The sequence below is a fragment of the Scomber scombrus genome, chromosome 17 (assembly GCF_963691925.1).
Source record: "Scomber scombrus chromosome 17, fScoSco1.1, whole genome shotgun sequence".
Lineage (NCBI taxonomy): Eukaryota > Metazoa > Chordata > Actinopteri > Scombriformes > Scombridae > Scomber > Scomber scombrus.
Genome location: NC_084986.1, coordinates 10,340,323 through 10,357,617, shown reverse-complemented (window position 1 = coordinate 10,357,617; position 17,295 = coordinate 10,340,323). Strand labels below are relative to the sequence as shown.

Genomic DNA, 17,295 nt, shown 5'->3' with positions numbered 1-17,295 from the left:
CACAAATATACACAAACTCAGGAAATACTCTCATCTTAGGCTGCTTTAACAGAGTGAATAGTTTATCAGAGACATTCCAGCAGGGTTTCCGCTAAAGGTGGGACATAACTCGCACAGGTGCTTCATTGTGTTCCTGGCCTTTTCACCAAGATAGTCATCTCTGGACCCACTTGGGTAACTCTCCCTCTGTGCTGACAAGGCCACTCTGTTCGTCATTACAGTCTCGATTTCATCTGTTCATTCATTCAGTCATTCTTTTCCTCATTTATCCCGGTCCAGCAGCTCGGCCTCATGTTATCTCGGAAAAGGAGCAGCTTCTGAGGTAGGGAGTGAGCATCATTTTCGATTTCTTCATGAGCGGTAATGAGATGGCCTGCTTCACACCAGGGGAATTCATCTGTGTGCAGGGATCATCTAAGTAATTGACTGAAGAATAAAACCCTAACCCAACAGGGTCAATCACTCTAACCTTCTCTTTGCCGCTTTTTTCTTTTTTTTTGGTCTCTGCTCCTATCTCATTCTCACAGGACTGCTGGTGTTCACATAGAGGTTACACTGATGAGTGACATCGATCAATTGCTTGTCTTTGCCTGATGACAAATGGTGCTGCAGTTTCTTTTATGAAAATCAATTATCCATATACCTGTTTACTTTAATCACCTCTTACTGTAATCTGCCATTTGTGCAACAGCCAGTCCCTCTGAAGAAACCGATAGTGAGGAGCAACGGACCCCAGTCTCTTCTTCATATAGCCGACTGAACTGACTATTACTGAGCATGCCAGACTGACTAAGTTTGTGTGTGTGTGTGTGTGTGTGTGTGTGTGTGTGTGTGTGTGTGTGTGTGTGTGTGTGTGTGTGTGTGTGTGTGTGTGTGTGTGTGAGAGTGAGTGAGTGAGTGAGTGAGTGAGAGAGAGAGAGAGAGAGAGAGAGAGAGAGAGAGAGAGAGAGAGAGAGAGAGAGAGAGAGAGAGAGAGAGAGAGAGACCTTAAGAGGGGAGGGGATGATACACGCTTCGGTAGTGCAATGGCATGGTTATTTCAGTGGCCAAAAGAGCACAGTGTGTCATGACTACGTGTGTGCTCGCATGTTGTGTGTATGTGTGTGTGAATCATGTCTAAAATGGGGAGTGTGTGGGAGTTCTCTCTCCAGACCTGTAAACTGACAGACAGTTTCATGGTTCCCTGGTACCCTGGTTTACTGACTGATACACCTCTTCACCAGCGGAGAACAGACAGATCAATGAAGAGAAACGTACTGGAGAAACATCTGCTTCAAAGTCTTGGTTTGAGACAATAAACAAGATTTATGATGCTAATTAGCAAAACTCGCTATGAGATTACAATTAATGACAAATATATAAAATAGGTCAAAGCAGCAAATCATAATCAACTTAAAGCTCTAGTTTCATCCACAAACCACTTAGTAAGGTTAAGTTTTTCACTGCAATTACCAGAGCAAGAGATGTAGTGTGCATTCAATCTCTATTTCTCAAGCTGTCTCTTAAACACATACACATACACACACATGTATGGGCACACACACACACAGCCTTTCTAACAAAAGCCTTTAAAGAGACTCATTATCATTGATTGTCCTCCTGAAGTTTCCTTTTACATTCAGCTGCTCATCTCTCAACCCATCAGTGCTCATTTGCACAACTTTCATTCTTAAGGATTTTATCATTAATACACTGCAAAACGCTAATGGTATCAAATCCACTATTTGAACACACTGTCATGTGACACTAATCTACAGCCTCAGTGTGAGCGAGATAAACATCCACCTGACTAAATCTCATAGGTTAGCAGTCATCCCTGCATGTCAGGCTGTAAACAGGGATCAATTATTATTTATTTTTGACTACAGGGGACTGTGTAGATTTGCAGCAGATAAGGGCAGGCTTTGAATTACAATTTGTCTGTCTGGGATTGTGAGTGAGATAATGGTTGAGAGGGTCTGCACATATATTAATGTGTTACATCACACAGCACAGGCTCATGCATACACAAACACACCCATTACATCATTCAGACATACTGAAAATAACAGTATGTCTCCACACACAATCATGTGCATAGACACAAATAAATCAATCTGCGGCTCAGAGATAAGCTGAAACATGTCTCGGCTGGACTTGCTATAAATGTTGAGCATCACAATGTACAATATGCCACCACCAGAATACACATACTAAGTTGTTATTAGGTTACATTTAGTAAGAGATTTTGAACTATAATTGTAAACACTGTAATGGAGCCCCTGCACAGTGATGAGAAAGGTTTCACATATCAGCAGAGGTCCATATTGAGAGTCTGTCATTAATGTTGTTATGACTGCAGACATTTATATTGACAGGATACAGTACAGTACAGCACACAATATACCAAGCATACCATATACCATTACTGAACCCATGTTATCTAAGATTTCCATGTTTTCTCTACTATTCATCTTGTCATGCGGGGAGTGTAGCTGCGTCCAGGGTCGGACAAAGGCCTTGGCCACTCTTACAGCGATAGATTTGAAGAGCTGTAATTGTTGCTGCTGGAGCACATACTGTGACCCTGTCCTTCATCGATACACAGCAGACAGCATCGATGATGGAAATAAACACTGCCACAGCAAGAGTGTTGATGAACCCCAAGAAACATGTTGTAGGCAGTGGATTCAAAATGCCCTCCTCACTCCTACAAACGTATAAAAGAGGCTGCTAATATTATTTTTGTTTTATTTTCAGTATAGTTTCATTTTAACTGAGTTGGTACCCACTCAAATCAGGATCTTGGGGCAATTTTGTAACTAATTTTTGGAAAAAGAAGTGGGAGAAAAAGAGAGCCAGTGCTCAACAGTGCCGAAAATAAATGCCAGGATATTAATACTGTCCGCCCTGTTTTATGTTTACTGCCTGAGCTATGTAATCACTGCCTTAAGCACCCTGACAACAACACAGCTGATTTGAAAATGCATTGAATAAGTTTATTACAAAGGGAGGATCTAAACCTTACGGTAGCATTTTTTGTACTCGGAGGAGATGTTAGCACTTACTGCTGTGATAGATAGAGCTTTAACCGACTTTTTTAGCCAGACAGAGCAGTGGTGATAATGGCCTGCTGGCCTCTCCCAGATCCTGTTACACTGCTGGGGACACACAAGCTGCTCTGTATTTAGCAGCAGTCCTCTCTGCTGTGAGCTTATACTGTAACAGAGCTGGCGGCCACTTCCTCTCACCTCACAGTATAAGTCTCAAGGAACAAATAGCTCTGGAGGGAAGGCACATCATCTGTCATGATTCTGCTGCTGACTTCAGCCCATTCATTCCATTTTTCTTCACAATCTAGTTCAGGAAGGCCAAAAGAGGATCTTAAAGGAGAGAAAAAGTGTTGCTATTGAGGTACAGCACCTAGGATATCTTTCAAAATCACCCGCTTCGTACTGCAGCGGCATGATCACAGTTGCCTTTTGCCTTTATTTTGCAGTTGTGAGTGAAATCCATGTGTTTCTTAGCTGATAACAGTGGCTGCATCTGTCCAGACGGGCCAGCTTTGTAAACTATACTTTGACAGCACTCCAGAAATCTATTTGCTCCCTCCTCAGTTGATTATGATTAATCCTTTTGCACAAGCCTCCACAAGCAAGCACCTATGTTGAGTGAAATTACTACAGCCAAAAAAAAAAATCCTACTTTGTGTGAACTACAAGCCCAACCTCTTTGCCTCTGCTACATTGCCCTCAATCATCATGGGTTGCATACATCATGAGTGCCTCATGTCTTGTTTAACACACACACATGCACACACTTACACACAGAAAAACAATCACCTAGTGCGTGGAAGACTGTGCTGCAGTAAGATGAAGATATTGGAATTATCCGACCACAGTCTGTCAGCAAATTCTGCCCACCCACAGGGTTACAGCGGCTGTGTTACTTCCATTATTTAAAAAAAGGAAAGACCCGAGATTGAAGTCTGCCATATACTGTACAGTATATATATTACTAAATAAGTTTTCCATTTTAAAGATGTATATTACAACCTGAACTACACAGGCAGGACATTGCAGAGACAGATATCCATTTGGTTGTCAAAGAAACAGAGAGGAAGCATGTAATTCTGTCTGTCAAACACCTACTGTAAGCAGCATGGTGAGATGCTGATTACATTTTTCTCTTTGCCAGTTCTGCTCAGAAAGAACAATTCAGACAGACGACCACTTCCAGAAAGCAAAAGGTGCCGAGACAGCCTCACAATATGCCCCTCACAGTGTGCAAGGCAGAGTGAGGGGCAGAATTGAACACAGTGCAAGTTATCTGTGAACAGCTGTGTAGAAGTTAGTTGTGGACTGAGCTGTACACACCAAATTGCAGGTGTGATTGGCTTCTGCTATTTGGTTTGTTCTGAGGAGAGAGAACATGCCGTGCAGGAACAAGCTAATCTACTGATTTAATAATGGGACAATATGAATGGATGGTTTGGAACGGTGGGGCCTGCATCCAGGCCAGGGGCTTAAACACATGTAGAACAATGAATACATTTTAGATTGGACATAGATTGGTTTCAAATCTAGGTACAACTCCTTTTTTTTAAAAACAAATATAAAATATTCCTACTGCCACAAATAAAAAGCATTATGTTTTTTTCTTTCTATTTGTTTTGTCTGTTTTTTCCACCAGTGAAGTGAATGTGGAATTTGAGAACTGGTCAGATAATGATGGTCTTATATAACTAGAAATTGGATGTAATATTCTTTTCCCTTTAGTGGCCACTAAATAACAGTGGAAGTCCAGCATCCATGAAATTTTAGCTGGTTCAGGAATGAGAAATGTCAAATATTGTTATGTCTCTCCACAGATCAGCTTTATAAGCTTATTCAATTTTGTGAGATCCTGTCATTTAATTATCCCCTTTTCTTTGAGGAAGGAGATAGTTGTATTTAATAGCTGTGTAGCGGACATGGATATTGTTGTTCCATTCACTGTCCAGCAATGTTGGTTTTTTGAAACTAACAGTTTGTGATGGGCTAAGATACTACTGAATAATACTAAATACTTGAGGTGCACAAAGTAAAAGAAAAAACTAATCTATGCTCATCCAGCTGATGAGAAAATTGCAGGTGTTACTACCAAAAAATAAATGAAACTTCTTTGCCACCTCATTTTAATACTATGTAATAACCACAACAGCATGTAAAAATAACCAAAGAGATGTAGAAGCAGCAGCAAATGCTTTTGTTACCCTATTCTTTGAATTTGGGATGAAAGATCTGCCAAGTGTTTATGGAGTATATGAAGTGGTTGATTATTAGTGCTCTGTTCACCAGACCTAAGGGTGTGGGATTTATTTCTGGAGCTACCCGTCAAACAAAGGTTGCCTCTTGTCATCCTGACAAGCGGACAATCTAATCAGACTGAATGATGATGGGGTGGACACATGCTAATTAACATTAGCAGCCTGAACATGGCAGAACAAAGGACACACTGCTTTTGTCGTGCTTTGTTATTCTAGTCAGCATATGTGTGCTTGTGTTCCTGTGTGAGATGTGTGTCTATGTGCTGTAAATGCACTCAATGTACAAATCGTAGTGCGTGTTCCTCTCTGTCAGATGTATTTGTGTATTGTGTGTGTGTGCACGTGTGTGTGCTCAACAGGGAAATGGTATGAGTCATAACTGAGTAGCTGGAGCCCACGGGCAGGGTGGTATAAGTTCATCAGAGGTCAGACGAGCCACCCACGCACTGCGATGAGCCGATGAACACGGCAGCATGCTCAAAATCTCAATGATGTTCAGTCAGAAATTCCGATCGCGCTCAAAGACAATATGAAGTAACTTGAGCTGTAGTAGAAAGGAAAGCTCAGAAGAGGTGAACCAAAGCAGCCCTTCCATCTGGAGCCCATTTCAAGCCAGTTTGTGGAGAATGATTGTATCTGAGTCTGACAATATTCGGCTGCGACGCGGGACTCTTGAGTGGCTCAGTGAAAGCACTTCTGAAGCTTTCAGAGACTTGTCATCACCAGTCCAACATCTCATCTCGTCTTGGTGAGTGTGTTGGTTTCCTGCAATTCGCATGAATGAATGAATGCTGTAAAGGGAGCCCTTGAGTGCGAGCATAAGGAGCATTACAAGCTCAATAAAAAAAAGAGTAGAGGGCATATAAATATAAAACTAACAAGACAGTCAAAATAAGAGTAATTATGTGACCTCGACTTGCATAGTTTAAGGTGCAAATTTTAAGTGTGTGTAGGGGGAAAAAATCCCTCTTTCTTCTGCTTTCTTGTTTTAAACCTCTCGTGCTAACAGTGGACACAACCCCAGACAGAGAGCACAGATCACTAATATTGATCAGTGTTATTGATTTTCATTGCAAGGCAACATTTTTAACCAGAGTTGATTAAAATCTGTGTAAAATGTTCCCTTGCCACAACAGTCATTACAGTGTATTTGTGCATGTGCCCTCAAGGCATAAAATGCCTGCATGTAGTACATTTTCACTTCATGCAACATAAAAGAACGTATGAATGAATGCAAAACCACAATTCATCTTTTTTTGTGTGACCATAAAAAAAAAACGTATTTCAGCCTTTGTGCATTTCTTTCAAAGTGAACTTAACAGCACAGGGATCCTTGCAAAACCTTCAACACTCAGACAAGATCCTTAAGAAGTGTGACGGAGATGTGCTTGAGAGGCAAGTCAGGAAAAAACCTGTCCACTTAGAGCAACTGCTGCCTGGTGTTATCTATGCTTCTCGTCCTTCACCTCACATCATCTCTTTGTCCTTTGCTCTTGCCACTCATCTTTTCTTTTACCTTGTGCAAACCTTACATTAAAAAACCTCTCCTTGGTTTTCCCTTCACTCTCTCCGCTTTTCTTTTACTCTTCTCTCATCCCTGCATAGTGTTCATTATTCCCCCTCCCTGTCTCCTTTCTTCACTTCCTTTCTTCTCCTCATCTCATCAGCTCCACAGACAGTGTGTCTCACTGGTGCTCCCATTACAATGCCCAGGGTGCATCACCGCTCCATCTCCCAGTAATGGATTTCCAATGCTTCGACCATCTTACCTGTCACGTGGTCGTGTCTCCGCCCTGGGTAGCATCACTCTGTAAGCTGTTTAGAAATGCATGAATCCTCTCTGTGTTATTGTACTCATTCCATCATTACTCACTCCCCAGACAGAGCAGCAGTGCGCGACCCCCACCCGCTTCTCCTTGATACACCGAGTCAAACCAATGAAGACTGCTGCTGCCATGGAATAACAGCTCATCAAATGACTGAGTAGATCCAAAAGCATAGTGAAAACGAGTCGTTATGTGGGGATATGTAACAAAAGAGTGGATAAGAAGGGGTTATTGTTCTAATCATTGCTTGGTAAGTGGGAAATTAACTGCAAGAATTGAATTTGGCTTTGTAACTGCTCCATAATGTGCCAAATTCCTTGACAGTTTCAGCTTGCCAGATTCAAAATGTGAGTACAAATTCTTCCCACATTGCTCAAAATCAACAGCATTTTAATTAGCTGTGAAACAGCAATTATGACCCCCCGGACAGGCGTGCTTTCCTGGGAAACAGTCCATGTACTGTTCCTGTGTGGGTTTAAATTTGAATCATGTATGTCAATCTTGAGTGTCATTTGATCCACACTTCCTCGCTTTTGTCTTCTCATCAATGTCTAAAAACTGTTCTAATAATGCGCAGATGGATTGTGAATAGCAATAGCGTAGCTTTACACAGAGAGTTAAAAACAAACGGAATCAAGAGTCATATCAATGCGAAAAATGAAATTCTGAAGGTCATTAACCACACCTCCCGTGCAAACAACTGTACCCATTTATCTGGACATATGGACACACAAGTCAATCAATTGTTAATCAAACTCCTGAACTGATTTCAGTCCCACAAAGAATACAGTTTTTGGCTAGACAGCTGCAAAGACATTTTCTGATTCATGGTCGGGCTCACACCCACTGATGGCTTCTAATTTCATGCAAATATGAACACTTACAAAGCGTATCATCACCCAAAAAGAGTCAGCGCTGTTCTTTTAATACATTGCTCATTGAATTCCCAGAGGCACCTTAACAGACAGACACAAGCTCAATATAAAACATAAGGTGGGAATATTCAACACATCTAAAGAAATTGTTTCACATGCACATCCATTGTTCTGACGGACTCTGGGCAAGCAACTCAAACTAGTGGGCTTACCTTTGGCGTTTTGGTGTATTTTCCATTCCTGGCATCTTTTATGTATGCTATATCCAGTAGGTCTGTATCCTGGAAACAAGGAGAAACACAGCTATATCATTATCAATGTCAACGAAGTGTTAAATCAAAGGCTTCAAAGACATTTAAGGACACAAAGACTTTCTGTGCCCATGCTCAATGTCCTTCTCTATTTCTAAACCTGCCACCTGTGGCTGTAGGCATCGTGTGTTTGTGAAGAACACAAATGTGTTGGGACACACATTAGCCTCATTACTGTTATCATGTGGGAGTCATTCAGTGTAGACACATGCAAGCCTAATGGCATTTTGCCCTGTAAAACTGTCATTGTAGTGTCATGCACAGAATTAGTACAAAAGTGTAACGTTCTCATACTGACCAATGACCTGGTTAAAGGAGAACTTGCTCTTCACAAGAACACCCACACAAATACAAAATAGATTTACTCATAATATCTGATACTAGTCTGGTGTGACATACCAGAAACCAAAGAAAAACGGTCCTGATTTTGTTATCCGTAGCTGCAATACACCACTGTACTCAGTGTTGGAAGAGAGAAAACAGTTGGATGCAAAACACTGCACACATAAACAATGTGCTGCTGCATGATGATCTGCAACAACACCTTGCCATTGCTTAGCTGGGCTCAGCTGTGCAAGTGGTAGTCAACTGGCAAAGAGACACAACATGCCACTGTAATGAAGTCAGTCTTAAAATTAGATCAGAACACCATGAATATAATCAGTTAAGTAAGGCTCTCTGCAACAGCAGTGTAAATATCACTGCTAATTCAAATGGAAACCTCGGCTCCATTGTTGATTTATTATTGATGCAAAAAATGTGGGGAGCAATGTCAGAGCTCGTTGTTCCATCTCACAGTTCCAGCAATTCAGTGTTAGGAAGATCACACTATTATCATGCAGAGGCAAAGTGGGGCACAGTTCAAAATAAGGGCACTGAAATATTGACACCATAAAAATGTGTCAGCTCATAACCGCTCAGCGCATAACACTGGACTTTCCTTCTTTCTTCTTACATAAGCAATATGATTTTTTTTAAACTGTACTCGAAACACTATCAACTTTGTCCATCTACAAGTGGACACACACCTCACATTCGCCATTCATTAATTAACCCGTCTGTCCATTCATGCACGCACCAATCCATCAACCAGCCTTGTTTTGTGCCTATTTGGAAGGCTGTTGTCCCTTAAACAACCAATAATATGATTTGCAGTAAACACACACAAATCCAATCATATTGACGGCCCCTGGTACCTTCCTTCACTCACCACATACCTTTATCAGTCTAGATTATTTCTCTGTCCATCTCTCTGGGAATGAGCCAAGATATGAGGTGGAAAATTAACCAGGGTGAATTGTGTGTCCACTCAGGATTATCAGGAGCGGCAGGGAGTGACGGATGCTTGACTATATCTCCAGCTGCAAACCAGTATCTGTCTATGTCAAGGCCATGAGGTTGGTGGAAAATTGCACCTGGCCAAATCCATGCCTACTTTAGTCGTCTCGATAAATATATATAAAAATAAAATAAATATTCTATTCATATTTTCATTTAAAAAAAGATGTTTTTTTTATATGAAAATATGAATGTATGAGAGTATCAAGTTCAGGGTTTTGGCTTCTGCAAATTCTTGTACAACTTGTAACAACTGAATATTGAAATGTATTTTCATACTCAACATGTAGCACGGATTCTTATTTTGCCCCTTAACAGAAATTAATGGGGAAAAAGTTGTAGGGGCCACAGATCTTTGTTTGTCAAAAGTTGAATAAGACAAGGATCTGCATTTCTTGGAACTATAGATAATAATAAAATAAAAATAAATAAAAATAAATAAAAATAATAATATATATATACATTAGTACATGCTAAATATTGGTCACCAAAGATCATAATAAAAGGCCAGTTTGCTTGAGGCACAGCCACTGTCTGTCTCCATATACTGTAGGAGACAGAAATTAAAGCACTCTATTCTTTGGCTGTAACCCACAAGGACAAGCTATTCCTTTACTGCAGTGCGCTGCATCAATTAGGCTGTCCCTGTTTGCACAGAGAGAGCCTCTGAGTCAAAGGTTAACGCCTACATCAGGTCTGCAAATGCCTGCCTTTGAAGTCTCTTTAGAGAGATGGAGCTCCGCATGGGGGCCTGGCGCAACAGTTGGGCTTCAGGAAGCAGCTCGCTGATGGGGTCCTTTTTGTGCCCTCTGGCCCTTCACTGTTAACACAACTCTAAGCTGGTTCAGCGTCATCAGCTGAGTGTTAACCTATAGAGCCAACTCATTAAAGGTAAAGCAAACTGCTTGTATGGGTGACAAGCTGCTTACAAAGTGTGTGACTAAGATGATATGCTTGTAATCGCTACTGTGACCTCTAAAGTCCTGTGTCAGCATCTGCCGCAGCATGCAGAAGCTTGCTCATTGTGCAGATGTAAATAAAAGTTGATGACAATGACATTTTATTGATATTGATTTGGATTTATAATTGCAGACACTGTACAGTTTGTTAATTAAAGCACTTAATTTCAGTCAAGCAGTCCATCCATTATTTCTCCTGTTTAATTTCTCTCATCTATTTCATATACAATATATTCTTTATCTTTTTTATTTCTGTCATCTCTATTCATTTATCAAGCTGTCTCTCTCTCTAGCTCACCCTGTCTTTTTGTCTCTTACCCCCACCCCCCCTCTCTCAGGGCATTTCTGTGTGCCACAAAACAGTGAGCAGGGATCCAAAGCCAATTAAGATCCATGGCACGTCCAGGAAACAAGCAGGGCCAGAGGGAGAGAAACCACAGAAATTAATGAACATTCTTAACCTGCGCTGGCCCTGGGCTCTGTTTTCTGTGCCTGTTTGTCTATCTCTGCTGTGGAGCCGCTGTTCTCACAACATCTGCAACATACTGCCTTCCTTTTAAAATGAAACCCATTCCTTTTTCCAAGGAGAAGGTAAAGAGTGTGATGTTTATGAAACTTTGCAGGAAATTCATCATTGATCTATGAGTCATTTTGCTGTCAAATGTGCCTCTGCTTCAGGCGCTTTGTACATTTAATACACTGTGTTCTTGTGTTAGAACACTCTTTGTTACCCTTTAATTTGAACATTGAGTTCACCTGTGTATGTAATGTGATACATAAAACTTGACTTGGGGCTAGGGAAAAATCTGTTACAAGGTGTTTTGAATAAAACAGTCTTTACTGAGAATCGACAATTTTAAAGGCTGGCCAGGCTGGTCGGTCTCTCTGTTGCCACTTACAGCTTACAGCTTTAGTGATACAAGAGAGAAAAGGATATTCTGGTGTGAGAAAGAAAGTGAAGGAAACATGAAGTAGAAGGCAGAGATGGGGAAAAGGATAAGTGAAAATGGGTCGACTGACAGCCATGGGTTAGCTTGCTTATTTACCAACAGCATGCTTGACAGCCTCCGGGTTCAAAATGGATGTGCACTCCACAGGGCTCAGAGCTTCTGCTGAGCAACGGAGACAAGGAGCAAAGAAAGCCAAGGCAGGAAGGAGGGAGAGGTGAATATGCACAAAGCAAATGAGGGAGGGAGATATCTGAGGCATGGCTGTTGCGTGTGTCTATTGCACCAGGGCCAGACTGGGGAAAATACACAGCATTGTCACTGTTGCTTCTATTTGTCAAGTCAGTTTTAGTTTGTATAGCACATTTCATGCACAGACAAGCTCCGTGTTCTTTACAGTAAAAACACAGAAAACATTAAACAAAGATGGACATCAAATACTACACATAAATAAAATAAACTGTCAGCCACCCATACAAAGCACAAACACACACACACACACACACACACACACACACACACACACACACACATACACACACACACACACACACACACTGCTTTCAGGATTTCCGACAAGCTGCCTCTTTGTGCCATGAGGTCACACAGACTATACTGGTATAACATGTCTGGATGGCCTCTAACCCTCTAACAGGACTGTTAGGAAGCATTGGGAGGCTCTTAAACATGAACCCTCTAACAGGACTGTTAGGAAGCATTGGGAGGCTCTTAAACATGTTTTTAAAAAACAGATGTCTGTACAAATGGTACACATGTACAAGAATGTGACAGAAGTTAAAGATACGATAGATGAGACACTTTGGGTTTTATGTGTGTGCAGAGCTACATGAGACTTTTGCATAACCAATTACACTCCTCCATTCTCTTTGGATAAGAGTCTTCAAAGGCCCACTGGCAGGTTGGATGATTCTGGGCATGGAGGTGTCCCCAAACCACAGTAATGGACTGCATTTATATAGCGCCTTTCTAGTCTTACTGACCACTAAAAACACTTCACGATACAAGCAAACATTCACCCATTCACACACATGTTTATACACTGATGGTTGAGGCTGCCATGCAAGTTGCCAACCTGCTTATCAGGAGCATTACATAATAAACAGAGCAAATACTTATGTAGAACAAAACACACCAAAGCTGCACAGGTGCTGTGTCTGTCCTTTAAGTGGCACTCCAGTGACACTTGGCTCCCAGGAAGCATACAATGTTATGAGGGAAAATGGTTTGTGGAGGGCTGCACTTGAACTTGGTTGAGAGTTACATTCACTCTACTGCTCCACTCTTTGGTTCCTATAGAGCAACTCAAACAGCCCCACAGTGGGAAAGTCACAAACCTCCTCACCTGAAGTGGCTGACTAAAGAGAAAGAGAGCTGCCAACAGCCAGACAAAAGAGCAGAAAGTTTATATGTGCTCTTGGAGGAACATCATTTTGTGTCCATTTTGCATATAAATGTATGCACATACAGTACACAGGTGTGCATCTTCTCAAGAAATTGCACCGATAGCACAAGTGCTGTTTCCCACCAGTCGTCTAAGATGGCTTAAAACTCACATGAGGACCTATTCAATTTTACATTTTTTCCATGGATCAAATGCTTTATTAGACAATATGAAGTGGGGAGTAGCAGCAAAAGTGGGTGAGAAATTAGGCATGGCATATGACAAAGGCCTTGAGCCAAATTGGAAAGTCTGACATTGCCATGGGGCTGCCCAAGTGTCTATTTAAACTGAGCAACTAACTCACTCTGATTTTCATCTATCCTCTCTGTTCTGTCTCCAGTTCTCCCCCTTGCTTATCTTCCAGTGCAATATTTAAAAAATGCAATTCAAACAAATCAATGCTCTGTCACAAACAACCAACAAAGGACAATTTCTCATTACAAAGGCAATCAAATGAATTGAAAGCAGTTACCCTCAGCTCAGCTGGGTATGTTTGCTTAAAGTTTCATTTGGTAGTGATGTGCAAAGGTAAAACCTCTCTCAATGGAAAAATTAATTCTGAAATGTACATCTGTAAAATGAAATTTTGAAGTCAAATAAGCTCAAGAAGCACAAGAAAAGCCTAAAAGTCTCATTCATAAGTCTTCATTTTTTGTGCTGATGTGCTGCTCTTGTATCCACTCTGAGAAAGGTCCCCAAAATTGACTAGTTTGTCCCTAACCTTTTACTGCTGGAAAATCTGGGTTTTTGAAAGGGTGCAGCCCATCTATCTCAGCCAGTGAACAAATGTGCTGTGCTGATGCAGAAATCTCTGCCAGCCACCATGTATGTGTGGTTATAATCATAAATTCTGTAAAGGCTTCTCCAGCTTTGCTCACACTTTGTCTCACCCCTGTATGCCTGGTCAGGTGAATGCCAGAAAGCTTTTGAGTATCTTAAATCCATCATGTGTTGCAGTTTTATCTGACCCTAATTTTACCCTGACATTTAAAAGTCATGAATGCAGGTAGAGAAAACATGGAGATTTTTTTTTTTAAAGAGTTACTTATTTTATCTCTCTCGTGCTCCCTATCTACCTGTTATCTTTGGCAGGTGCAGTCACGCCTGGTCCACACACCTGTCCTTATAGATCTGATCTAAACTGACTGGTTTAGGTCTACCTCACAAACAATCCACTCTTTGAACCAAAAATAAAAAAAATGAAATCTCTGTTTCTTCATTCTGCTTGAGCATCTTTGACAAGATCATGTTTCTTTTCTTGTTACTGTTAGCTCTAATTAAATTTGTATTGTGGTCTTTTAAAGGGAAATCGACACTGTAGGTACATAGGGACATTGTTTGTTTTCTACTGGACGGATGCTGTGCAATCAGGTTTATTATTAGTACAATGAGGTTTATTAATATAATGCTTTGGCACAGCCTTTAGTGCTATTCGCTTCCTCATCCTCCTGTATTGTAAATACTCTAAACAGGCATTACAGTGGTTCTTTAATAAATTGTTCACTGTCATTAAATGTACATTAGTCGTCCCCTGTTGCAGCCTTCAAGTTCAAACCTTCAGTCCCTTCACTTTAACATTTGATTGATTGTTGGTTGCCATGTCTGTCCTCCTGGACAGTGATTACAGACACAGACCATTTAGCCAGATTTCCACAGACTTTCCACAGAATGCTATTTTTAAAAAAGTAGGTACAGATTTTCCACAAGCACTGAGATAATATGGAAGCCAGCTTGAGGGATTGTGGATGGATCTTCTTTCAGACTGTATGATTTACTCATTTGCTGTGTGATTTATCATCTTTAAGTTATTTGTCAAGACAAATTCAGGATCAGGATTAAACTGTAACACCTACAAATAGGACAAGAATTTATCTCTCTGGATTTACCCCTATTCCACTAAGCCCTCATGGTGAGGTAGCATGCAGGTAAGCATATACATTGAAATGTGCCTTTGATGGCTTGAATACGGACGGCTAGAAACACATGTGGAGTTACGTGATAAAAACGTGATTTAAGTCATAAATATGTGGAGTCACATGACTTTGGTTATCAGTTTGAGGTTGGGTTCATGGTCTGACAGATGGATAGAGGACACATGGATTAGAGGTCAGGAGGAATGAAGGGAGGAATGAGGAAATATGGAGAGGGAGGAGTAAGGGAGAAACAGCTTTGTGGTAAAAAAACAAAACACTGAGGCCAAGCGGTGGAGGAGTGTGGCTATGGCTGATAGTGGCTATCAGCAGCTGACATGCTCCACAAAACAGTCAACGTTTAGATAAAGGCCACAGGACGCTTTGTTCTATACATCAGCGCACACACTCATGCTTCGCACACAAATGCACACACACACACACACACACACACACACACACACACACACACACACACACAGATCAGGTAAAGCACACCCTCACAAACAACTCTATGGGCATATATACACACACGCGCGTGCTTGTGCATACATACACAAAAACTAACTCTTCTCTATTATCAATCTGCAGTGTCTGTTGTGTTCAGTCATTATAAATACTCAGTGACTGAGAGCGATGATGTGACCGGCTCTTCAGCTCGCATTGGTCACCATTTTCCTTGGAGCGTGCCAGACCAATCAAATCGCGGGCACACACACGCAGACACACACAGTGACGGATGGAGTGTAGTGAAGGATACTGCAGGGAGTGTACTCCTCTCTGATAGATAGCAGAACTGAGTGGGATGACAGAGAAAGCAAAGCTGCTTCCCTCATCTGTCCATCATCCAATGTTGTTCTCTCTCTCTCTCTCTCCGTCATTGTTATGATTTTTACTTCTCCCTCCTCCTTCCCTCACTTACTCTATCCTCTCATGTCCATCTCTGCCTCTGCTGTCTTGGACATGTGCCTCTCTGTTTCACTCATCTCACCTATCCTATCTCTGGACATCTGCCTCCTCTAGTCCTTCTCTCCCTCCCTCCCTCCCTCCCTGCCTCCCTCCGTGCTTCCCTCCTGTCTTCTCGCGTCTTAACAGCAGCTCTCATGTTTTTGGATGACGGTTCACATCTTGTCTGATCCCCTGTCGACACACGCATGCACACACGCTAACACACCACCCCCATCCCTTCTTCCGTCCTTACTCCTCCACACCATTTAAGCCTGCTCTTCTATCTGTGTGGCTTTCTTCAGGCACACTGTGGATGACTCTTATCTGCTACAGTGAAACATCTGAGATCCCCTTCAGTGTCCTGGAACGAGTGACTCATGCACAACACATACACAGGATTGCACAAACATATAAAACCCACAGAAAGCTTGAACTGAGGACCAGACACTGCAGTAGATACATGCTCACATACTACAATGTACCTGTACACGTTTCTATTCAGTCAGAAAATACAGTTTCCTCTGGGCCTTTATACAACCTATCCTTATATTCTTCTTCTTTCTGAGTAATGATCTCACAACATCATTGCAGATTTGCACACACACACACACACACACACACGCACACAATATATTAATTGAATTACATTCAAGCAATGGCTGAAAAAGTACGCTCAACCACAACACGTCTGTTGATTCACGACTATAGGCTACAAGTGAGCAGCGTGCCTGCGTGTGCTTGTGCTGTGCTGTGGCTGAAGTCCTTTGAGATCACTGCCAGTGGCAGATACTGGGCAGCTATGGCTCTCATCTTTCACATCACCTCATTTAGACACCTCCTAAATGCAATCCATGGGCCCCTTTGAAGTTAGGACAAAGCGTACGGCTTAGAGAAATACATTTTTCACTTTATTTCTGCAGGCAAAACTCTTTGTCGCTCTCTCTGTATCCAAGTCTGTCTCTCCCAAGGATCATTCATTAAATACTTTCTACACTTTTCTTATGGCTCTAACTTGAACAGTTTGATAATGGCATGTTAACACTACATATAACTTGAATACAATGAGAGAGAGAGTTTTGCAGATATTTGATCATAAACAAATTGACCAACAAACAGACATTTTCTATAACTACAGCTATACCACTAGCATGGCTAAAAACAGGACTAAGTCAAAACCTACAACATGGCTGGAGGGCTAATATAACACGTACAGGTAGTGGCAACAGAAGATAACCAGCCAGGGCGAAGGGTCTAATTTCATCACTCAGTCACTCAGCCATGGACATTCGTGTTTATAGGCCAATGCTGCCAATAAAGTTTTCAGTTCCATCCAAACTGTAACAGCCACACTGCTTCTAAATCACATCAAATATGTCTTCTGTATTTCTCTAATTTCTTGCTCCTTGACATTATTGAATTGCTAACTAAAATA

General features: G+C 41.4%; 1 protein-coding gene across 2 annotated transcripts in view; it reads right to left on the bottom strand.

Moving 5' to 3' along the window:
• plcb1l (phospholipase C beta 1-like) overlaps nt 1-17,295 on the bottom strand; it is a 107,432-nt gene that overhangs the window by 68,581 nt on the left and 21,556 nt on the right. For both annotated transcript variants that reach the window (XR_009927302.1, XM_062437242.1), the window contains exon 3: nt 8,201-8,269. Coding sequence is in view for 1 of the 2 variants with exons in the window: in XM_062437242.1 (XP_062293226.1) it covers nt 8,201-8,269 (69 nt within the window). In the remaining variant the exon portion in view is untranslated. The remainder of the gene's footprint in view (nt 1-8,200; nt 8,270-17,295) is intronic.